Source organism: Heloderma suspectum, chromosome 2, assembly GCF_057233095.1.
Source record: "Heloderma suspectum isolate Gila_16-S chromosome 2, 16-S_ref, whole genome shotgun sequence".
Taxonomy (NCBI): domain Eukaryota; kingdom Metazoa; phylum Chordata; class Lepidosauria; order Squamata; family Helodermatidae; genus Heloderma; species Heloderma suspectum.
Window position 1 is genome coordinate 375,111,190 of NC_139459.1, and position 24,673 is coordinate 375,135,862.

General features: G+C 49.8%; 1 protein-coding gene across 1 annotated transcript in view; it reads right to left on the reverse strand.

Moving 5' to 3' along the window:
* Window positions 1–1,560: 1,560 nt before the first annotated feature.
* Window positions 1,561–24,673, reverse strand: part of LOC146356212 (uncharacterized) — a 28,555-nt gene continuing 5,442 nt past the window's right edge. The window contains exons 7-16 of the mRNA XM_084830041.1: window positions 21,371–23,316; window positions 20,087–20,228; window positions 19,262–19,362; window positions 15,971–16,057; window positions 14,386–14,529; window positions 10,781–11,371; window positions 10,308–10,434; window positions 8,960–9,042; window positions 8,429–8,555; window positions 1,561–7,501 (exon numbers count right to left, since the gene is read on the reverse strand). Coding sequence (XP_084686167.1) covers window positions 6,219–7,501; window positions 8,429–8,555; window positions 8,960–9,042; window positions 10,308–10,434; window positions 10,781–11,371; window positions 14,386–14,529; window positions 15,971–16,057; window positions 19,262–19,362; window positions 20,087–20,228; window positions 21,371–23,316 — 4,631 coding nt within the window. The 3' untranslated portion in view covers window positions 1,561–6,218. The remainder of the gene's footprint in view (window positions 7,502–8,428; window positions 8,556–8,959; window positions 9,043–10,307; window positions 10,435–10,780; window positions 11,372–14,385; window positions 14,530–15,970; window positions 16,058–19,261; window positions 19,363–20,086; window positions 20,229–21,370; window positions 23,317–24,673) is intronic.

The following is a 24,673-nucleotide window of genomic DNA, read 5'->3' on the forward strand; positions in this document are numbered from 1 at the left end:
TGGCTGAGGGATTATGGGAGTTGTAGTCCAACACACATGGACGTCACCAGGCTGGGGAACAGGGATTTCGATGTGTTCAGGTGAGGGAGGGAGCGTAGGGAGCAACCTTAAACTGGATCAAACCAGGGGTCCATCAATGGCTACTAGTCCTGATGGCTCTGTGCTCCCTCCAATATCAGAGGCAGTATGCCTGTGTACACCGGTTGCTGGGGAACATGGGCGGGAGGGTGCTGCTGCAGGTCGTCAGCTTCCCATGTGCAGCTGGTTGGCCCCTTTGTGAACAGAGTGCTGGACTAGCTGGACCCTTGGTCTGACCCAGCAGGGCTCTTCTTACGTTCCGGAGTTGGAGAAGGTGCAGAAAAGGGCAACCCAGATGACCAAGCTTCCTTCCTGTGAGGGAAGGTCACAGCATCTGGGACTGTGTGGCGTAGAACAGAAGGCTCTGTGGCACTGCACGCGTCTGTGTTTATATGCTCCTGCGCTGACATACCCGTCTTGCAGGACCAGGAAGGAGGCAGGCGTGCCTTGCCAGCCACAGAGAAGCCTTCTCCGGGTCCATGTGAGAGAGTCGGGATGCCTAGATCGAGTGGAGAGGAAGACAGGACTGAGGCGGTTACCTGCCTGGCCTCCTGCCCTGGGGAAAGGGCTCTTTGGATCATGGCCGGGCCAAGCTGGGATTGGTCGGTGGCCACCCTGGGGACACCAGAGCTCCACGTGCATGTGGGTGCAAAGGGCTGCAACGGATAGAAAATGACACGCAGAGGGTGGGAAGCCCCAGGGGGAGAGATGTTGCCGTAACACCCGCAGTGGAGAACTTCTTTCCTCCTCTCCGCAAATCCCAGGGCCCCTTCCATGCGGGTCAGACCATAAATCACTTTCAAGCTCCCGTGTCTCTCACTCCAGCAGCCATTCAAGCAGGCCGACCTGAAGGGGATGAGAGGGGAAAGCAGAACCACTCCACCAGCCTGCTGAATAATTTTTCACTTTTGTCCTCTTCCCTCCCCATTCCTCTTTCCTTGTGTGTCGTGTCTTTGTAGATTGTAAGCCTACAGCCAGGAACTGCCTGGTTTTACTGGTTATAAGTAAGCTGCCCCAGGAGACTTACTTTAGCTAGGCCGCAGGATAAAAAAAATAGTGTAAGGGCACAATCGTATGCATGTTTCGACAAAAAGAAGTCCTACAACTCCCAGGAAGCTCCAGCCAGCATGGCTGCCGGGGGCATGCTGGAGTTGAAGGACCTCTTTCTGTCTAAACATGTGTGGGATTGCACCCTGAATGAATAAAAAGAAAGATCTGATTGCACTTACAGTAGTTCCAGGAAGAAATGGCAGACAGAGGAGGGATAGAGGAGAGGGGGGTAGGTCTGGCTGGGTCCCCAGTGGCAGGCACTATTGGTAGCTGTACAGGAAGGGTGCTTAAGGAGAGGCAGAGGAAGAGAGGGGCTGTGTTGCAGGGGTAGGTAAGTTAGCATCCTCTAGGGGCTGGATCCCGATTTAAGCTGGACTGCCCCACCCTCTCCTTCCTACCGCAGGCCTTCCAGTCCATGGAAGCCAGTGGCTCCGATTTTGGTGGGGCTGCTTCATTCTTAGTTTCAGTCAGAACCAGCCTGAACTTTTAAAGGAGCTCTCCAAGGTTCTGGACCCTATCTCCAAAATGTACAGCCTGCAATGCCTCCAGCACCCTCCTGAAAATGCTACACAGAGTCCAGAGACCTTGCTGTATAGGATGAGCTGTAGCATCAGGAGACGGGTGGCTACACGACAGAGGGCCTTCTCAGTGGTGGCACCCCTATTCTGGAACAAACTCCCCAAAGACGTTTGCCTGGCACCTACATTGTTATCTTTTCAGGGCCGAGCAAAGACCTTTCTTTTCTCCCAGGCATTTTAGAGATCAAGGTGATTAAGGCTGTTTTATCGAATCCTGTGCTGTTTATTGTTTTGCATTATCTTGTATTATTTCAGCTGTTTGTATTGTGTTTTATATTCTCAGCCATGTTGTAAAATGGCATGTTAGTTTTTTAACTGGCCCGAATCCGCCCTGAGAACATGAGCTATTGGGTGGCTCAGGTTACTAAATAAATAAATATCTCAAAAAATCAGGGGGAGTGACTCTTGCGGAAGGCAGATCCTGGATCCAACCCTTGACGTTTTGGACTATAACCCCCATAATCTCTGCCCATTACCCAGGGTGGCTGGAGCTTATGGAAGTTGTAGTCCAAAACACTTCTAGGGTACCAGGGTGCCTCAGGGCCAGCCCAAGACATTTTGGTGCCTGAGGCGAAGAACAAGTGTCCCCTCTCCTGTTCCACGTGCAAAAGCCGACTGGACTGTTCCTTCCATACTGACAATGGGACAGCGTGCTCTGCACCACCTGACGGAGTAGGCTAGCTTAGGGGGCACAGGGCAGGCCGCTTGGCACTTTCAGCTTTCGGAGGAGTCATCAAAGAACCAAGAAAGTGGAGATGGCCCATCTGACATGCATGTTATAAAAAAACTACCAATTGGTTCCCCGTGAACAGAGTTCGTGGAGAAAAATAAATTCTAACCATTTAGCTTAACTGTGTTTATTGAAACATTCAAGTGTTACATCTTTTATCTTTACCAAACTTCCTTAAATACAATGTTCTCAGTGTACACTAAACATTGACTGGGTTACTTTGAACTGTAGGTGTCTCTTAACCCTTCAGGATTTGTTCATAGGCTGTATGGTACTAGCATAGCATTGTACTTTGGCCTGCGGCTGTTTAGAAGTGTACAGACATTTTTGGTGTTCATATTTGACTTTGCTCCAATATACAATTCATTATGTTTAATCATTTTTTTAAATTAAAAATAAAAGTTTATAGTACATTGTCATGGAAGATGCTCCAATTCTTTTTAAAGAGTTTTATGGACATAAATAAACGGCCAACTTTGAATTATAGCTAAAACCATCATTATTCGTGGAATCTGTGTGTCAAGAGCTTTTCAATGAAGTGTGTTTCATGAGAATTGGTCAACTGGAAGGCAGTCAAAAAGGGATGACCAACGACCACGCTATTTTGAATATATATGATTTCTCCTGTTGATCAGGGTGAGAAAACCAAGGGACCTTGTACAGGTGGAGATAGATATGACATCTGAGAGAAGGTTGAGGATTTATTGCAAGTCCCAAACAGAACTGCAGTTCCCAAATTAATATGGACAAAAGTTCAACTTTCCAGCCCCAAATATTTATTTATTACATTTCTATACCACCCCATAGCCAAAGCTTTCTGGGCAGTTTACAAGAATTAAAAACATTAAAATACAGTAGACAGAGATTAAAAGCCATTTACAAAAAAAACAGACAATATATACAAGGGAACATATATCTAAAACACTTCAAACAAACAACCTCAAGCAAACAACCATCAATATAGGACAACCCTGATGAATTAAAACTTCTCATATGCTCCTGAACACCTCAGAGAAGAGAAAGGTTTTAACTTGGCGCCGAAAAGGTAACAGTGCTGGCACCAGGCAGGCCTCATCAGGGAGATCATGCCATAATTGGGGGGGGGCACCACCGAGAAGGCCCTCTCCCTTGTTGCTGTCTTCCAAGCTTCCCTTGGAGTAGGCAGCCGGCGGAGGACCTTAGATGTTGAGTGTAGCGTACAGGTCATTTCATGTCAGGAGAGGCACTCCGTTAGGTATTGTGGTCCCAAAGCATGTAAGGCTTTAGCAGTTAAAACCAGCACCTGAAATCGGGCTCAGAAACATGCAGGCAGCCCGGGTGAGTGGGCCAGAGTGGTCTTATATGTTTGGACCTTCTGGGCCCCATTATCAATCTGGCACGAGCTGCAGCTTCTGAACCGTCTTCAAAGGCAGCCCCACATAGAGTGCATTGCAGTAATCTAACTGGGAGATTACCAGAGCATACACAACCAAAGCTAGGCTATCCCTGTCCCAATAGGGGCATAGTTGGGCCACCAACCGAAGTTGGTGGAAGGCACTCCATGCCACTGAGGCCGCCTGAGCCTCAAGTGACAAATATGGCTCAAGGAGAACACCCAAGCTACGAACTTGCTCCTTCGCGGGAGTGCAGCCTCATCCAAAACAGGCTGAGCACCCTCTATCCGGTCAGCAGAACCACCCACCAACAGCACCTCAGTCTGGTCTGGACGGAGTTGCAGTTGATTAGCCCTCATCCGGTCCATTGTCGCAGCCAGGCTCCGATTTAGCACATCCACAGCCCCACCTGAAGGAGATGAATAGGGGAAGTAGAGCTGCGTGCTGATGACATCGCACTCCATGGCTCCGGATGAGCGTGCTCAGCGGTTCCATGTCGATGCTGAATAGCATGGGGGGGCGAAACCAACCCCTGTGGAGCCCCAAACTGGAAAATCCACGGGGCCGAGCAATAGCTCCCAAGCACCACCTTGAGCCAACCACCCGCTCAAGACCCTGGCCCAGGAAAGGAACATTTGCCACTGGCCTAAAATTCTTAAGGCTTTGCGGGTCCAGGGAGGGCCTCTTCAGGAGGGGTCTACCCACTGCCTCTTTGAGGCGGCCCAAGGAGTGATAAATGCCTCCTTGCACAAGGAGGCATTTATCACCTCCCTGGCTGGCCAGCTGTTCCTTCCCGCCAGTTTTGACAAGCGAAGAGGGGTAAGGGCCCAGTACGGAACTGGTTAATATTTGACTACAAAGTGCCGTGTTGGCTACGAAGCCCCAAATTAAGTATGACAACACAACAGATATTACCCTCTCTGGGTAACAATTAAAATTGTTTACCTTCTTCTACGCTGATCCTCAATTGCTGTCTTAACGTGTGCCAAGGTCCTTCTGTAAACAAACTCATTCACTCTTCATCTCCACCTCCCTACAACTTCATCGGCAGTTCATAGAGGGAACACTGAGCGATCACAACAAATGTACATCTTGGAGGACACTTCTACAAATGCAACATCTGAAACGTTTGCGACTGGTTACGTCCGGTGTTCAGATTCTTACATTCGGTTACAAATGGTCGTACTTTATACAGGAACTTGAGACAACATTGAAAGTTCACCTTGGTGCCTCCTGGTCTACAAGGCGACCTACTTGGGCCTTTCAGGAAGGTTCTAGAAAGAATCTAAGTCAATACAAGAGAAAGGATAGGAATTAAAGGAACAACTTTATTGACAGGAAAGATAAGATTTATAGATTGACTGGCATAGATGGAGGAAAGCGGGGATGTGAGGGAATTTAGTCTGATCTAAGCTAGCTAAAGGCTTATGAATATATAGCAATGGAAAACAACATACAGAAACAGGGTGAAAATAGAAGAGCAGGGTGCCAGCAGCCGCTCTCCCTGGTCTTCAGGACGTTTTTAGGGACACAGGAAGCTGCCTGCGCCCGAGTCAGGCCCTGTACTGTCGACACTGACTGGCAGCAGGGTCTCCACGGTTTCAGGCAGGACCCATTCCTAGCCCTACCTGGAGTAGCCGGGGATCTGCATGCTCTACCTCTGAGCTACGGACCCTCTGCTAAAACACTGGATAAAATGTGCACAGTCATTGGCTATGATGGTTAAAACGCTCCACCAAACATAAGGTTCACAAAATGGGTGGATCCTGGAAGGTTCTTCACCACTTCATTTAAAAAAACGCCTGGTGGACAGCTCTAGTGTTCGAGAGCGGCACTCGCTTTCGGAAAACTGCAGCTTCCCTTATTGGGAACTGCCCATGAAAACTGATCTCTCGCGTTCCATTTATTGGACTTCAAGGGTAGATAAATGGGAGGACTTCTTCACACAGCACAGAGTTAAACTATGGAGTTTTCCACCACAGGATGTGGTGATGGCCACCAATTTGGATGGCTTTAAAGGAGGGTTAGATAAATTCCTGGAGGAAAAGGCTATCAATGGCTACTAGTCCTGATAGCTATGTGCTCCCTCCAGTACCAGAGGCAGTATACGTATGTACACCAGTTGCTGGGGAACATGGGTGGGAGGGTGCTGTTGCGCTCACGCCCTGCTTATGGGTTTCCCACAGGAAACTGGTTGGCCACTGAATGAACAGAATGCTGGACGAAATGGGCCCTCGGTCTGATCCAGTGCAGCTCTTCTTATGTTCTTAAGGTGCCACAAGATTCTTTGTTGCTGTTGCCAAAGATTTAAGCTGGCTTTGGTTCTTTATACGGAATCCTTCAAATGGATTCAAAGATGTGAAGTGAGAGTGTAGTCTCACTGAAGCACTTTCTGCACTCCAGACATTTCTATACTTTTCCTGCTGTGTGTGTCCTTTGATGGGCGCTCAGACCTGATCTCTGAGAAAAGCTCTTTCCGCACTCAAAACATTTAAATGGTTTCTCTCCTGTGTGAACTCTCAGATGTACGGTCAGGTTTGAGCTCTGCCCGAAACTCTTTCCACACTCCAGGCATTTATATGGTCTCTGCCCTGTGTGTGTGCTCTGATGCCTAGAAAGGCACAATTCAGCAGTAAAGCTTTTGCCACAGTCTGAGCACCTATATGGTTTCTCACAGGTGTTTTGGTGTCTAATGAGACTTTGCTTTGTAGATAAGTTCTTTCCGCACTCCAAGCACTGATATGGTTTCTCACCTGTGTGGGTCATTAGATGGGAAGTAAGCTGCTTTTTCCACATGAAGCTCTTCCCGCACACGCGGCATTTAAATGGTTTCTCCCCTGTGTGGGTTCTTTGGTGCTCAGTAAGGCTTTCCCTCCGACGGAAGCTCTTTCCGCACTCCGCACAATTAAATGGTTTCGCTCCTGTGTGGATTGTTTGGTGTTTAATGAGGTTTCCCCTCTGACTGAAGCTCTTCCCACACGCCAAGCATTTAAATGGTTTCTCCCCTGTGTGGATTCTTTGGTGATCAGTAAGTTTTCCTTTCTGACTGAAGCGTTTTCCGCACTCCAAGCACTGATAAGGTTTCCCGCCTGTGTGGATTCTTTGATGACAAGCAAATTTTCCCCTCGAATTGAAGCTCTTCCCGCACTCCAAACATTTAAATGGTTTCTCCCCTGTGTGGATTCTTTGATGGTCAGTAAGGGTTCCCCTCCGACTGAAGCTCTTTCCGCACTCCAGACACTTAAATGGTTTCACTCCAGTGTGGATCGCTTGGTGTTTTATGAGGTTTCCCCTATGACTGAAGCTCTTTTCACATTCAGGGCATTTAAACGGTTTCTCCCCTGTGTGGGTTCTTTGGTGTTTCACAAGGTTCTTCCTCTGACAGAAGCTCTTTCCACACTCAGAGCACTGAAACGGTTTCTCCTCTGTGTGAGTTTTCCAATGATAATTTAGGCTCGATTTATGACGGAAGCTGTTCCCACACGCTGGGCACTTATGCCCTTCCTTTCCCTTGGCAATTTTTCGTTGTACTGAGACTTCGTGGATGCTGCCATCTCGATAAGCAGAAGACGCCTCTTGTTGTTTCCATTTGACTCCCCTTCTCCTTCTCTGGGGTCCTCCATTTTTACCTCTGGCTCCTTCCGGTAACCCGCTGGGTGCTTCGTTGTCACTCTTGCTCTCCCACCCATCACCTGTTGGAATGAAGAGACAGAGAAAGAGTCAGAGCCCAAGAGAGAGATGGAGCCTCAAATGAGGAAACAGAGACCCTGGAGAGTTGCCTCCAGCCAAGGGAAACAGCATTTATCTACATATTAGAATATGAGCATTCAGTGGGAGCTTCGAGGTCATTTAATGCAGTTCTAGACTATTCAGATGAGAATTACAAGTTTACTGAGTTTACTTTCTAAAGTTGTAAAATATAATGATAATCTTATGAGCAAATTAAGTTATACATAAAATAACTTTTGGAACAGAAAGGCTGCCCAATGTCCCTAAAGCAGCCCTCCCCAACCTGGCGCCCTCCGGATGTTTCGGACGACAGTGCCCAGCATTCCTGACCATTGGCCATGGTGCCTGAGGCTGATGGGAGCTGAAGTCCACAATATCTGTAGGGTACTGGCTTGGGGAAGGCTGTCTTGAAGCAACAAAGTGACCTTAGAGCTGTAAAGAGTGCACAGAAAAAGGTATTGCTTATTTTTCATTTGTTCTGAAAAAAAACTGGAAAAAACCGTTTTTCCCCCACGGCCTCAAAATTTCCAGAGAGCTCACATCTCTAGTTATGCCGGCCAACAGGTTTGAAACTCCTTTGGCGAAGGAGAACTCGCCATCATGCGAGACGGCCGGTTCCACTGTGACACAGCCCTGTCCCTCAGGCATTTTCTTGCAAGGACGTAAAAGAAAAATACTCCAAAAAGGACTTCTTGGCCCTGGCAAAAACAGGGAAGGGAGGGGCCACGCTGGAGTCAGCAACGCGGTCTGGGGTCAGGCCAGGAGGCAGCCCCTGAGCCCCGAGCTCAAGGTTTTGCCTCCCGAGATGGAGCACAACATAATCGAGCAGAAGAGGGGGATGCTGGGCCCTGAGGAAGAACTGGCAACATCTGGACAGGGGGGAGCCGTACCCAGAGAGGCCACGATCCCCCAATTCCCCGCCATGACTGCCCTGTGCAGGGCCCTTTGGCCCGGATCCAAGAGAGCCCACTCCTCCTCGGTGAAATGCACAGACACCTCCTCAAAGGTTATTCGGTCCTGAAGGGAGAAGAGGGAGAAGAAGGAGAAAAACAAGAGTGAACGTGACGCTTCTTCCCCTTCTAAGCAAAATCTACACGGGGAGCTAAGTAAGGCCAGGAGGTTGCAGGCTCCACTGCAGAATGGAAACTTTTGCAAGTGGCAGCGACGGCCTTCCTAGTGGGCAGAAGCAAGGGAGCAGGCAGGTCCTTCCAGGCTCAGGGAGCGTCTCCTTCCCACTGCAGCCCCTCCAGCCCCCTCAAAGCGCTACAGAGAGAGACAGGAGACCCTGCTGAATGGGGGGGCTGTGATGGGGGAGGATCTGCAAGTATCGGGCAGAGGGACCTTCTGTGAGTCGAGCATTCCTCTCCTGGCTCCAACCCCGGGGCTGCGCCCTGCCGCCTCCCCCAGGACTCCTTCCCTACCTGGCCTGGCTGCCTGGCAGCTCTGCCCACTCCGCCGCAAAGGGGAGACAACCCGGAGCGCATCGCCAGCACCGCTTCACCGCCTACGAGGGAGACAGAGGCAGAAGGAAGATTATCACTATTATTTCCAAACACAGGGGGCTGTGCTTGCGTAATTCAGAATGGACAAGGGAGAGATAGACAGTGACTAACAACTGTGTGTACAGGATTAAAGGGGTAATGAAGTGTGGCAGAGAATACACACACACACACATAGATATAAGGTTTGAAAGTGACTTATTTACTGTTTAACATCTGAATCCTCTAAATGAGAGATATTTCTAGGTTTTGCAAAGCCCCACACCTACGGCTCGTGGCTGCAAAAGGGTAAAGTAAGAAAGGGAGTAATACAGGTCAGGATGAAAGCCAGCGTGTCTGAACAGCTCACAAGCTAAAGGTATTGACCAGTCCTGGTGTCGCCTTTCCCTTTGCCCCTGCTGTAAATCTTCAAAAGCCAAATCAAAACACAGACAAGAGACTTGCATTCCAAGGTTTTTAATCCACCTAATTCAGTGGGTCATTCAGATGCTAATTGTCTGCGACCCACAGTCTACAAAGGACATACCTTCAGGGAGTTCAAAGGAAATCTATGGAACTTGCCCACTGCCCACCCTTTGAGGAACAGGCGAGCTTGCTGTCCTGACTTGCAGAGGGGGGAGGGATCTGCCCCTGTCTCCTGAGGGCTCTGAGCGCAGCTGTTCCCGCAGGGCCAATCGGGCAGATTGCCTAAGCTCCGCCCCTGCCATTTCTCTCATCTCTGAGTCTGTGTCTGGGTCTAAGAATTCAGGCCCTACCAGCCCCCCTTCCCCCTGTTCGCTATCTCTCACAGGGAAGGGTGAAGAGGGGCCCTCTCTGTCCAGCTGTGCCTTTGAAGCTTCAGGACGAGGACTATCCACCTCTGTCCAGGCATGGGAAATTTCCTCCCCCATGTTTTGCGGATCCTCTTCAGACTCTGAGCTACTCTGCCAATCACTGCGCTCAGGGGCAATCCTGACATCTGGTAGCAGTGTTCCTGTCTGTGGTGGAAGGTGTTACCTGCAGTGGGAAAGGCCTGACTGAAAAGGCCTTTCCCACTGGCCAAGAGGCCACACGGCTGCCAAGAGCTGCTCCAAGACTGAATCCTGACCCTCGGACAGGATTCTTTCCCAGCACTACCTGAAGATGCCGGGGACTGAAGCTGGGACCTCTCGGGCAACATCGCCCTGTCCCAAATGCTTTAGGTGGGTTCAGAGGAAAAGAGAAGCACCCACAGGTTTCTGGCCTCTTCGAGGCAGGGAGGCCAAACACAGAGGAGACACATCCGTCTTACCCAGGGAGGTGGCCCCTCCGCCTGCCTCCGGCATGATCCACCTGGATGGCACTCTCTGTGGGGCGCCCGACGGAGCCTTCTCAGCCTCAGGGAAATCAGGGGCCTCTTGCGCCAACAGCCCCTGGACCTGAAACAGCAACAGGGATCTCAGGCAGGGAGTGGGAAGAGGGCTTAGAAGAGGAAAGGGACATGCAAAGACTGGGGAGTGAGGTGAGGAAAGGTGTTGGGTCCTCCTCTTCCTAACATGCATCAAGGGAAACCGGAGGGTTCTTTTGGGACAGGCTTTCACAACCTGGTGCCTTACAGATGTGTTGGACCACAAGCCCCAGCAGGCTGTAGCCACCCGTGCTGCTGGGGCATGCTGAGAGTTGTGGTCCAAGATAACTGGAGGGATCAGGTTGGAGAAGCTTGTTTCAGGAAGTCCTTGCCCACACCCCCAGCCATCTGAAGCCGCCAGGATGAAACTCTCTCACCTGGCATGTTTCCTGCCTTCTCTCATCTGCCTGGCTCAGGAGGAAACCTTCTGCCAGGGCCACCGCCTGGGAGCTGGTCTCTGGTCTGCATTCTCTCACCCAGCTCTCCGTCTCCAGTGGAAGGACGGTCAGGAACTGTTCCAGGATCACCAGGTCCAGGATCTGACTTTTGGTGTGTCGCTCCGGCTTCAGCCACCGACAGCAAAGACTGTGAAGTCGGCTGCAAACCTCTCGGGGCCCCTCAGCCTCCTGGTAGCAAAACTGCATGAAATGCTGGAGCTGTACATCTTTGCTGAAGGGGTCTTCACCCAGCATGTTCTGTACCGTTGCTTCCCAGAGTCCTCCGCTGCTCCCAATCTGGATGACACAGGGGACTTTACTTGCCTCTGGGCCAGCCGAATTTTGATTTTCTGTCTCCAACTTGTTGTCCAGGGGAGCCTCCATCGGGGTGGACGGATCACCTTCACCTTTTGCCCAACAGTTCAAGGCAGGAACTGCTGTAACTGCTGGGGCTACAAAGTCTTGCAAAGCCATCATGTCAAGGCAAAGAGGAGAAAACGGTCGATTCCCACGAATGACAGGGTCTCTTCCCTGTAGGAAAGAAATCAAATACTGAAAGAGAAGCCAGAAACTGGGGAAAGGTTGCTTCACCAAGGCGACTGAAAATTAAGTTTTAATTTACTGAAAATGAAACTCCAAGTTCATATTCCCCTTATACAAATCCGTGGGGCGACCTCACTTACAATCCTGCATACAGTTCTGGTCACTGCATCTTGAAAAGACTATTGTAGAGTTTGAAGAACTGCAGAAAAAGGCAGCTAAAATAATTAACAGGCTGGAGCAACTCCCCTATGAGGGAAGGTTATAACATCTGGGACTGTGTAGCTTAGAAAACAGGTGAATGGGGGAGACGTGATAGAGGTGTACAAAGCTATGCATGGTGTGGAGAACATTGGATAGGGAGACATTTTTCTCCCTCTCTCCTAATACTGGAACCTAATGGGGTGATCCCCTGAAGCTGTTTGGTGGGAGATTCAGGGAAGAGCAAAGGAAGGAACAGCGCAGAGTTACTACAGAATTCGATACCACAAGGTGTAGTGATGGCCACCAACTCGGATGGCTTTAAAAGAGCCTTAGACAAATTCTTGGAGGAAAAGGCTATCAATGGCTACCTGTCCTGATGCCTATGTGCTCCCTCCAGCATCAGAGGCAGTGAGCCTATGTGCACCAGTTGCTGGGGAACATGGGCGGGAGGGTGCTGTTGCGCTCATGCCCTGCTTGTGGGTTCCCGGTCGACAGCAGGGTGGCCTCTGTGTGAACAGAATGATGGACTAGATGGACCTTGGTCTGATGTCTGTTGTTTCTTATGTCTGTTGTTTCTCATTTAAATTCTCATTCCTTTCAATGGGTCTACTCTGTGCAAGACTAACATTGGCTGTTGGGTGGCTTGGAAGCATTCAGAAATGCGTTCAGCTGCGCCTGGGCTGCTGGGGCAACCTGGCTTGAACCCAGTTTCAGGAACACTGTGGGGCCCAGAGGGAGGGACCCCCAGGGGTCGCAGAGGGGCTGCCAGGGGCTTCGGGCGGCTGGGAACGGGGGAAACATGCAACTTTGTCACTGGAGGTACAAGTGTTTCTGAGGCTCAAGCGCCTTCTACCCCCTTGAGCTGACACAGCAGCTACAACTCTGCCTGTATAGTGACATCCTTGCTCCAATGATCCATGGCCTGGTAATCCTGCTAGATTACTGCACTGCATTGTATGTAGGGCTGCTCTTGAATACAACCCGGAAACTTCAGCTGGCACAAAATATGGCAGCTAGGGGCCTGGCTGGAACTGGGCATTCCATGCCCAATTCAAGATTCCCACATAAAATTCTGGAACATCCATGGGGATCTGGAACTCGGACCCAAACCTTTCACCAGAGTTGCACCATGAAGTTGTGGATCAGTGTTTTCTATGGTTCAGTCCCTGGACACAGACATGACCTGTGATTTGATGGTGATTCTGGAGGCATCCCCATAAAAATCCTGGGGAATCAAGAGTACTCATGCCTCAGATCCATGTTCTGTGGCATAGCAGCACCACAAATCCGTGGATCCATGGTTTTCATAATGAAGTCCATGGACACAGAAATAATCTGTGATTGGCTGGTTATTTTGGTGGCACCTTCCCTTAAAACAATCCATAGGACCATGCCCCAAATCCATGTTTTTATGTCATGGTGGCTCTGTGAAGCATGGGCGTGTGATTATTATGGATCCATGTTCTTTCATCACGCTTGCTCCATGAAATACAGGATCAGTAATTTTAATACTTTGCTCTGTGGCCATGGATTTGATCTGTGATGTAATGGTGCATTTGTGGGGAGACTATATTAAAATCCAGAGGCCTCATAAGGAACTGCATCTCAAATCCTCTTTTTTTTTTTGCCATCCTGGATCTGAGAAATACAGAATCCATGCCACTGACATGGATTTGCTTTGTGATTCAGCTAGGATTTTGGATGCACTACATATAAAATCCAGATGATCGATCAGGATCAATGCCTCACATAAATGGTTCATACCATTTGACGTGAGGCAGCAGAACTGGGATCTGCTGGGAAGCAGCAGATCTGGGATTCTTAGTGTGCATACCTCAACAAAGATGAGTTCTGTGCTTGGGGGTGGGTGGGAGGGGGGGCTGGCGGGGGGGAGCCAATGTAAAAATTCAGACGATCTGCATTGGACTGTATGACTTATCCATGGTTTTATAATGGTGCTAAAGGCCCCAGACCTATGTTATTTGTCACTTATTCCCTGTGCATGGATGTGTTCTGAGATATGATGGTGTTTGGGGGGCCTTTCCCTGTAAAAATCATGAGGATCCCTGCCAAGGATTCGTGTTTTTGCTCTGTAAAAACTCTTACGCAATCAAGAGGATCCCCGCAAGGGATCCCTGTTTTTGCGCCATGGCTGCACCCACGAGTGGCTGATCCATGATTTCTCTGGTTCAGTCCATGGAGGCAGATGTGCTCTGTGATATGATGGTGGTTTGTGAGATTTGCTCTGTAAAAATCTCATGAAATCAAGAGGATCCCCGCAAAGGATCCACGTTTTTGTGCTGTGGCTGTGGGGTCTCCCCTTTAAAAGTCGTATGAAATCATGAGGATCCCTTTTTGATTGCATGGATCCTCGCTTTCCCCAGTCCCTTTAAATCACCATTTACGCTTGGTTCATCTGTCTGTTATTGGTGCATGTCGTCTGTCTGCTTCCATGTAAATGGCTTTTAAACGTTGTAAACGGAAATGTAGCGGGTTAGCTTCTGTAAACCACCCGGAGAGCTTTGGCTATGGGGTGCAACAGATAGGTAACAAATAACAACAACCGCAACCGCAACATACCGGCAATGTAGACCTCCCCCCCCCCCCCCCGTCGGCTGCACGGGCCTTAGGGGAGGCAGGCGGGGGCCCGAACTCCTGTCGCAGCCCCTCCTCGGCCTCCCCTGCAAGCGGGGGCCCTCCTGCCTCCCCCGCCCGGCCCGGCGTCTTCCTCCCCGGCGCCCCCGGCCCCGCCCCGCCTCCCCCCGGCAGCCTCGCGCCCCCCCACGCGCCCCCCCACTCACCGGCGCGCAGGAGGCCGCGGAGCCGAGCGCCGGCGGGGGACACGAGCGCCCGGCCCGGGGCAGGAGCAGGCCGGAAGCGGCGGCCCAGCTCCCCGACGCCCGCCCGCCCGCGGAGCGGGGGCTGCGGCCACTCCCCCGGCCCCTCTAGGAGCGCCAGCTCGCCGCCTCAACCCGCGCCATCCTCCCCGCGGCACCGCGGGCGGCCGCGCTGCTCCCGCGCGGAGCGGAAGGCCCGCAGGGGCCCGGCGGGGGGCGCTCAGCAGGCCGCAGGCGCGCGGGCCGCGCGGGGAGAGCGAGCAGGGCCGCCCTCGTCTCCGGAGGGAGGGAGGGAGGGAGGCGGTTTCCTCGCAGACGTTCTTGCATGTAAAATGCAGGCACAGCAGCGTTTCAGGAAGGGCTTGCTGTGCCCATTAGGCCGGCTGGAGCGACGGAGCGGAGGCGGTGCTCCAGCAACGGAGAGAAGTCTTCCTAAGCCCGGCTGTGGCTGAAATTCCCATGCAGTAACTAACTGCAGCACGGCCCCCTCCCAAGAACGTGCAGACGAGGTCGCCCAATTCCCAACACAAAGTGGTCCTCCCACCTGTTACTTGAATCACCCTTCTCCAAGCAGTGTGGGTTAATGGGTAGAGTGTTGGACCGGGACTCAGGAGAACCGGGTTCCAGGCCTGACTTGGCCATGAAGCTCGCTGGGTGACTTTGGGCCAGCCACCGACTCTCCCCGCCTAACCTACCTCACAGGGTTGTTGTGAGCATAAAAATGGAGGGGGGAGGAGTGTGTAAGCTGCCTTGTGGTTTCTTGCAAGAGGGGAAAAGGAGGAAACAAATGTAACATCCTCAAGTTACGATACAACCTGGTGCCCTCCAAATGTGTTGGACTACAATGCCCTCAATCCCCAGCGGGCATGGCCTGTGGTCAGGAATTCTGGGAGCTGTCATCCAAAAGATCTGGAAGGCACAGTGTTGGGAAGGCTGGTTTAGTGTTCTGTCCGAACCAGGGATTATGGCAGATTGAGCCCAAACAAGCCTGGATCCATAAGACAAGCAAAACACCCATCCTGGCTGAGGGATTATGGGAGTTGTAGTCCAACACACATGGACGTCACCAGGCTGGGGAACAGGGATTTCGATGTGTTCAGGTGAGGGAGGGAGCGTAGGGAGCAACCTTAAACTGGATCAAACCAGGGGTCCATCAATGGCTACTAGTCCTGATGGCTCTGTGCTCCCTCCAATATCAGAGGCAGTATGCCTGTGTACACCGGTTGCTGGGGAACATGGGCGGGAGGGTGCTGCTGCAGCTCGTCAGATTCCCACGGGCAGCTGGTTGGCCCCTTTGTGAACAGAGTGCTGGACTAGCTGGACCCTTGGTCTGACCCAGCAGGGCTCGTCTTACGTTCTTGCGTATCGCCCCTCGAAAAAGGATGTTCCGGAGTTGGAGAAGGTGCAGAAAAGGGCAAGCCAGATGATCAAGCTGCTGGAGCACCTCCCCCGTGAGGGAAGGTCACAGCATCTGGGACTGTGTGGCGTAGAACAGAAGGCTCTGTGGCACTGCACGCGTCTGTGTTTATATGCTCCTACACTGACGTACCTGTCTTGCAGGACCAGGAAGGAGGCAGGCGTGCCTTGCCAACCACAGAGAAGCCTTCTCCGGGTCCATGTGAGAGAGTCGGGATGCCTAGATTGAGTGGAGAGGAAGACAGGACTGAGGCGGTTACCTGCCCGGCCTCCTGCCCTGGGGAAAGGGCTCTTTGGATCATGGCCGGGCCAAGCTGAACCATTTTTCACTTTTGTCCTCTTCCCTCCCCGGTCCTCTTTCCTTGTGTGTCGTGTCTTTGTAGACTGTAAGCCTACAGCCAGGAACTGCCTAGTTCTACTGGTTATAAGTAAGCTGCTCCAGGAGACTTACTTTAGCTGGGCCGCAGGATAAAAAAAACAGTGTAAGGGCACAATCGTATGCATGTTTCGACAGAAAGAAGTTCTACAACTCCCAGCATGCTCCAGCCAGCATGGTTGCCTGGGGCATGCTGGGAGTCATAAGACTGGCTGGCTGGGGCATGCTGGGAGTTGTAGGACCTCTTTCTGTCTAAAGATGCATGGGATTGCACCCTGAATGAATGAATGATCTGATTGCACTTACTGTAGTTCAAGGAAGAAATGGCAGGCAGAGGAGGGATAGAGGAGAGGGGGTAGTTCTGCTGGGTCATGGGGGGCAGGAAGTATCAGTAGCTGTACAGGAAGGGTACAGAGAAAGAAGAGGGTCTGTATTGCAGGGGTAGATAAGTTGGCATCCTCTAGGGGCTGGATCCTGATTTAAACTGGACTGCCCCACCCTTTCCAGTCCATGGAGGCCAGTGGCTCTGATTTTGGTGGGGCTGTTTCATTCTCGGCTTCAGTCAGAACCAGCCAGAACTTTTAAAGGAGCTCTCCAAGGTTCTGGACGATATCCCCCAAATCTCTGGCCTCCACTGCCTCCAGCACCCTCCTGAAATGCTACACAGAGTCCGGAGACCTCACTGAATAGGGTGAGCTGTAGCGTTGGGAGACGAGGGGAGCTCCCTAGTTAGCCAGGCAGGTGGCTACAAGAGAGAGGGCCTTCTCAGTGATGGCGCCCGTCTTCTGGAACAAACTCCCCAAAGACCTTCGCCTGGCACCTACATTGTTATCTTTTCAGCACCGGGCAAAGACCTTTCTTTTCTCCCAGGCATTTTAGAGACCTAGGTGATTAAGGCTGTTTTATCGAATCCTGTGCTGTTTATTGTTTTGCATTATCTTGTATTCTTTCAAATGTTTTGTGTGTTATATTTTCAGCCATGTTGTAAAATGGCATGTTAGTTTTTTAACTGGCCCGAATCCGCCCTGAGAACATGAGCTATTGGGTGGCTCAGGTTACTAAATAAATAAATATCTCAAAAAATCAGGGGGAGTGACTCTTGTGGAAGGCAGATCCTGGATCCAACTCTTGACGTTTTGGACTATAACCCCCATAATCTCTGACCATTACCCAGGGTGGCTGGAGCTTATGGAAGCTGTAGTCCAAAACACCTCTAGCGTACCAGGGTGCCTCAGGGCTGGCCCAAGACATTTTGGTGCCTGAGGCGAAGAACAAAAGTGTCCCCTCTCCTGTTCCATGTGCAAAAGCCAACTGGGCTGTTCCTTCCACACTGACAATGGGACAGCATCCTCCGCAACACCTGATGGGGCAGGCTAGCTTAGGGGGAACAGGGCAGGCCGCTTGGTGCTTTCAGAGGAGTGATCGAAGAACCTAGAAAGTGGAGATGGCCCATCTGACATGCATGTTATAAAAAAACTACCAATTGGTTCCCCGTGAACAGAGTTCGTGGAGAAAAATAAATTCTAACCATTTAGCTTAACTATGTTTATTGAAACATTCAAGTGTTACATCTTTTATCTTTACCAAACTTCCTTAAATACAATGTTCTCAGTGGAAACTAAACATTGACTGGGTTACTTTATTTATTTCATTTCTATACCGCCCAATAGCCGAAGCTCTCTGGGCGGTTCACAAAAATTCTTTGAACTGTAGGTGTCTCTTAACCCTTCAGGATTTGTTCATAGGCTGTATGGTACTAGCATAGCATTGTACTTTGGCCTGAAGCTGTGTTTAGAAGTGTACAGACATTTTGGTGTTCATATTTGACTTTGCTTCACTTTGCAATTCATTGTTTGTTTAATAATCATTTTTTTGAAATTAAAAATAAAAGTTTATAGTACATTGTTATAGAAGATGGCCGAATTCCTTTTAAAAAGCTTTATGGATATGAATAAACTGCTGACTTTGAATTACAGTGAAAACTGTTGTTATTCGTGGCATCTGTGTGTCAAGAGCTTTTCAATGAAGTGTGTTTCATGAGAATTGGTCAACTGGAAGGCAGTCAAAAAGGGATGACCAACAACCAAGATATTTTGAATTATATATATGATTTCTCCCATTGATCAGGCTGAGAAAACCAAGGGACCTTATACAGGTGGAGATAGATATGACATTTCAGAGAAAGCTGAGGATTTATTGCAAGTCCCAAACAGAACTGCAGTTCCCAAATTAATATGGACACAAATTTGACTTTTCAGGCCCAAGTATTTATTTATTACATTTCTATACCACCCCATAGCCAAAGTTCTCTGGGCGGTTTACAAGAATTAAAAACATTAAAATACAGTAGACAGAGATTTAAAACCATTTATGAAAACCACATAGACAATATATACAAGGGAACATATATCTAAAACAATTCAAACAAACAACCTCAAGCAAACAACCATCAATATAGGACAATCCAGATGAATTAAAACTTCTCATATGCTGCTCAATGCCTGGGAGAAGAGAAAGGTTTTAACTTGGCGCTGAAAAGGTAACAACCTTGGCACCAGGCGGGCCTCATACAGTGTAGCATACAGGTCAGTTCAGGACAGGCGCTGCGTCAGGTATTGTGGTCCCAAGCTCTGTAAGGTTTAGCAGTTAAAACCTGCACCTGGAAATGGGCTCAGAAAGATGCAGGCAGCCAGGGCAAGTGGGCCAGAGTGGTCTTATATGTTTGGACCTTCTGGGCCCCGTTATCAATCTGGCACAAGCTGCAGTTTCTGAACCGTCTTCAAAGGCAGCCCCACATAGAGTGCATTGCAGTAATCTAACTGGGAGATTACCAGAGCATTGACAACCGAAGCCAGGCTATCCCTGTCCCAACAGGGGCATAGTTGGGCCACCAACTGAAGTTGGTTGAAGGCACTTCGTGTCACTGAACCTCAAGTGACAAAGATGGCTCAAGGAGAACACCCAAACTACAAACCTGCTCCTTCGGGGGAGCGCAGCCCCATCCAAAACAGGCTGAGCACCCTCTATCTGGTCAGCAGAACCACCCACCAACAGCACCTCAGTCTGGGCTGGACGGAGTTGCAGTTGATTAGCCCTCATCCGGTCCATTGTCGCAGCCAGGCTCCGATTTAGCACATCCACAGCCCCACCTGAAGGAGATGAATAGGGGAAGTAGAGCTGTGTGCTGATGACAGCGCACTCCATGGCTCCGGATGAGCGCACTCAGCGGTTCCATGTCGATGCTGAATAGTACGGGGGGCGAAACCAACCCCTGTGGAGCCCCAAACTGGAAAATCCACGGGGCCGAGCAATATCCCCCAAGCACCACCTTGAGCCAACCACCCGCTCAAGACCCTGGCCCAGGAAAGGAACATTTGCCACTGGCCTAAAATTCTTAAGGCTTTGCGGGTCCAGGGAGGGCCTCTTCAGGAGGGGTCTACCCACTGCCTCTTTGAGGCGGCCCGGGACCACTCCCTTGCACAAGGAAGCATTTATCACCTCCCTGGCTGGCCAGCTGTTCCTTCCCGCCAGTTTTGACAAGGCAAGAGGGGCAAGGGCCCAGTACGGAACTGGTTAATATTTGACTTCACAGTGCCGTGTTGGCTACGAAGCCCCAAATTAAGTATGACAACACAACAGATATTACCCTCTCTGGGTAACAATTAAAATTGTTTACCTTCTTCTACGCTGATCCTCAATTGCTGTCTTTATGTGTGCCGAGGTCCTTCTCTAAACAAACTCATTCACTCTTCATCTCCACCTCCCTACAACTTCTTCGGCAGTTCATAGAGGGAACACTGAGCGATCAAAACAACATAGATCTTGACGGATGCTTCTACAAATGCAACATCTGAAACGTTTGCAACTGGTTACGTCCGGTGTTCAGATTCTTACATTCGGTTACAAATGGTCGTACTTTATACAGGAACTTGAGACAACACTGAAAGTTCACCTTGGTGCCTCCTGGTCTACAAGGCGACCTACTTGGGCCTTTCAGGAAGGTTCTAGAAAGAATCTAAGTCAATACAAGAGAAAGGATAGGAATTAAAGGAACAACTTTATTGACAGGAAAGATAAGATTTATAGATTGACTGGCATAGATGGAGGAAAGCGGGGATGTGAGGAAATCTAGTCTGATCTAAGCTAGCTAAAACTTATGAATATATAGCAATCGAAAACAACATATAGAAACAGGATGAAAATAGAAGAGCAGGGTGCCAGCAGCCGCTCTCCCTCGTCTTCAGAATGTTTTTAGGGACACAGGAAGCTGCCTGCGCCCAAGTCAGACCCTCGGTCCATCTAGCCCTGTACTGTCAACACTGACTGGCAGCAGGGTCTCCACGGTTTCAGGCAGGACCCATTCCTAGCCCTACCTGGAGCAGCCGGGGATCTGCATGCTCTACCACTGAGCTACGGACCCTCCGCTAAAACACTGGATAAAATGTGCACAGTCCTTGGCTATGATGGTTAAAACGCTCCACCAAACATAAGGTTCACAAAATGGGTGGATCCCAGAAGGTTCTTCACCACTTCATTTAAAAAAACGCCTGGTGGACAGCTCTAGTGTTTGAGAGCGGCACTCGCTTTCGGAAAACTGCAGCTTCCCTTATTGGGAACTGCCCATGAAAACTGATCTCTCGCGTTCCATTTATTGGACTTCAAGGGTAGAAAAACAGGAGAACTTCTTCACACAACGCAGAGTTAAACTATGGAGTTTCCACCAAAGGATGTGGTGATGGCCGCTGATTTGGATGGCTTTAAGGGAGGGTTAGATAAATTCCTGGAGAAGAAGGCTATCAGTGGCTACTAGACCTGATGGCTATGCGCTCCCTCCAGTACCAGAGGCAGTATACGTATGTACACCAGTTGCTGGGGAACATGGGAGGGAGGGTGCTGTTGCGCTCATGCCCTGCTTATGGGTTTCCCACAGGAAACTAGTTGGCCAATGAGTGAACAGAATGCTGGACGGAATGGGCCCTTGTTCTGATCTAGTGCGGCTCTTCTTATGTTCTTAAGGTGCCACAAGATTCTTTGTTGCTGTTGCCAAAGATAAGCTGGTTCTGGCTCTTTATATGGAATCCTTCAAATGGATTCTAAAATGTGAAGTGAGAGTGTAGTCTCACTGAAGCACTTTCTGCACTCCAGACATTTCTATACTTTACCTACTGTGTGTGTCCTTTGATGGGCGCTGAGACCTGATCTCTGAGAAAAGCTCTTTCCACACTCAAAACATTTAAATGGTTTCTCTCCTGTGTGAACTCTCAGATGTACAGTAAGGTTTGAGGTCTGCCCGAAACTCTTTCCACACTCCAGGCATTTATATGGTCTCTGCCCTGTGTGTGTTCTCTGATGCCAAGAAAGGCACAACTGAGCAGTAAAGGTTTTGCTACAGACTGAGCACTCATATGATTTCTCAGTGGTACGGTTGTTCTGGTGTCTAATGAGCCTTTCCTTCCTACAGAAGCTCTTTCCACACTCCAAGCACTGAAAACGTTTCTTCCCTGTGTGGACGGTTTGATGGGAGGTAAGCTGCTCTTTCCACATGAAGTTCTCCCCACACTCCAAGCATTTAAATGGTTTCTCCCCTGTGTGGGTTCTTTGGTGCCGAGTGAGGTGTGCCCTCCGACGGAAGCTCTTTCCGCAGTCTGCACACTTAAATGGTTTCACTCCTGTATGGATCCTTTGGTGTTCAATGAAGTGTCTCTTCTGATAGAAGCTCGTTTCACATTCAGGGCATTTAAACAGTTTCTCCCCTGTGTGGGTTCTTTGGTGGCTAGTAAGGTTCCCCCTCTGACGGAAGCTCTTCCCACACTCCAGGCATTTAAACGGTTTCTCCCCTGTGTGGGTACGTTGGTGGTCAGTAAGCTTCCCCTTCTGACTGAAGCTCTTCCCACACTCCAGGCATTTAAATGGTTTCTCCCCTGTGTGGGTTCGTTGGTGGTCAGTAAGTTTTCCCCTCTGACTGAAGCCCTTCCCACACTCCAGGCATTTAAACCGTTTCTCCCCTGTTTGGGTTCTTCGGTGGTCAGTAAGTGTTCCCCTCCGACTGAAGCTCTTTCCATACTCCAAGCACTGATAAGATTTCTTGCCTCTGTGGGTTGTTAGATGGGAAGTAAGTTTTCCCCTCGAACTGAAGCTCTTCCCACAGTCCAGGCATTTAAACGGTTTCTCCCCTGTGTGGGTTCTTTGATGGTCCGTAAGGGTTCCCCTCTGACTGAAGCTCTTTCCACACTCCAGACACTTAAATGGTTTTACTCCTGTGTGGATTGTTTGGTGGATAATGAGGGTTGCCCTCTGACAGAAGCTCTTTTCACATTCAGGGCATTTAAATGGTTTCTCCCCTGTGTGGGTTCTTTGATGATCCGTAAGGGTTCTCCTATGACTGAAGCTCTTTCCACACTCCAGACACTGAAATGGTTTTACTCCTGTGTGGATTGTTTGGTGGATAATGAGGGTTGCCCTCTGACAGAAGCTCTTTTCACATTCAGGGCATTTAAATGGTTTCTCCCCTGTGTGGGTTCTTTGGTGATCAGTAAGGTTTCTTCTCCAACGGAAACTCTTTCCGCACTCCACGCACTTAAATGGTTTCGCTCCTGTGTGGATCATTTGGTGTTTTATGAGGTTTGCCTTCTGAGAGAAGCTCCTTTCACAATCAGGGCATTTAAATGGTTTCTCCCCTGTGTGGGTTCTTTGATGGTCTGTAAGGGTTCTCCTCTGACTGAAGCTCCTTCCACACTCCGGACACTGAAATGGTTTCACTCCTGTGTGGATTCTTTCGTGATTAATGAGGTTTGCCTTCTGACGGAAGCTCTTTCCACACTCAGAGCATTGAAACTGTTTCTCCCGTGTGTGTGTTCTCCAATGATAATTTAGCCACGATTTATAATAGAATCTTTTCCCACACACTGGGCACTTATGCCATTGCTTTCCCTTGGCTATTTTTCCTTGGACTGAGAATTCGCCAGCTTCATAAGCAGAAGACGCCTCTTGCTGCTTCCATTTGACTCCCCTTCTCCTTGTCTGATGTCCTCCATTTTTACATCTGGCTCCTTCCGGTAACCCGCTGGGTGCTTCATTCTCACTCTTGCTCTCCCACCCATCACCTGTTGGAATGAAGAGACAGGAAGGGAGTAAGAGCCCAAGAAAGAGATGGAGCCTCAAATGAGGAAACAGGGACCCTGCAGAGTTGCCTCCAGCCAAGTAAATGACATTGATCTACATTAAGAGAATGTTGGCGTTTGGCAGGACCACCGAGGTCATTTAGTCCAACCCCCTGCTCATTGTATGATCTGCAATATTGCAGTACCACAGCCCTGTCAGATGGCTGTCCAGCCTCTGCTTAATACCTCCAACCCAGTGGAGGCTGGTGGCTCTGATTTCAGTGGGGCCATGCTTCCATTCTGGGGTTTAACCCAAAATAGGTTCATCCCCTTGGACAGCTCCTTTAGAGTTCTGGATGGTTCTGACTGAATCCCAAAATGGATTCATGACCCCACTGAAATCAGAGCAACCAGCCTCACTGCTCCAAACCCAAAGTGTTTCTTATAAGCAACGTGGTGCCTGTGGGTACCAAGCCCCCCGCCCCCCAACACCTTTCTTGGCACCCTCCAACATGCCCTTCCCCTCTCACTTTTGAAAAACCAATCAACACATTTTCTTAACAGCACATGGGATTGCTGTGAAACAGGTATCTGTCGGTGCTGAAAACTGTGTGTTCAAAGGTGCTGTTTAGTGTGCTGGGGCTCAGCCCCCAGCTCCACCTTGTACCCAGTCTTTTGGGCAGGTTACTTGTCCTTGTCCAGGCCTCCCATGACAGCCATTTTGTGGTGGTGCCCAGGACAATTTCTCAAATTCCCAAATGTGCCCACAGACCCAAAATAGTTTCCCACCCCCAATTTAGTCCATCAGTCTTTCCAGATATTAGAACATAAAAACACTTATTACAGCAAAATAGTAAAACAAGGATAAATTAGGACATGTACAAGAAATTGAACAGATGATAGAATACAACTATTCATAAAAAGATGAATTAAATGCTAAACAGACATACATAGTTAACATAACATCAGCAACCAAATTTACATTATAAACCGCCCCCCCCCCCCCGGCGCCCATAAACCTCCCCCTTCAAAATAATTTAAAAAAAAAGAGCCTTGGACAACGTTAGGGCAGTCTTCTGTCTCTCCCTTTCTAGCCTCTAGCCTGGTTCCTCTTCTTCCCACTGCCCCTCTGCCTCCCTATTCCCCACTCCCTCCGAGCCTCCAGCCTGTTTCTCTCCCCTTCTCTTTACTGTTCCTCCCACTCCCAACCTCTAGCTTGGCTCTGTCTCTCCCCTCTACTACCCCTTTGCCTTGCTGCTTCCCATTCACTCCCAGCCTCACGATTCCTCTCCGCCGGCCCTCTCTAGCTCTCCTTTGACTACCAGGTCCCCATGGCAGCCATTATGTGACTATTATTCAC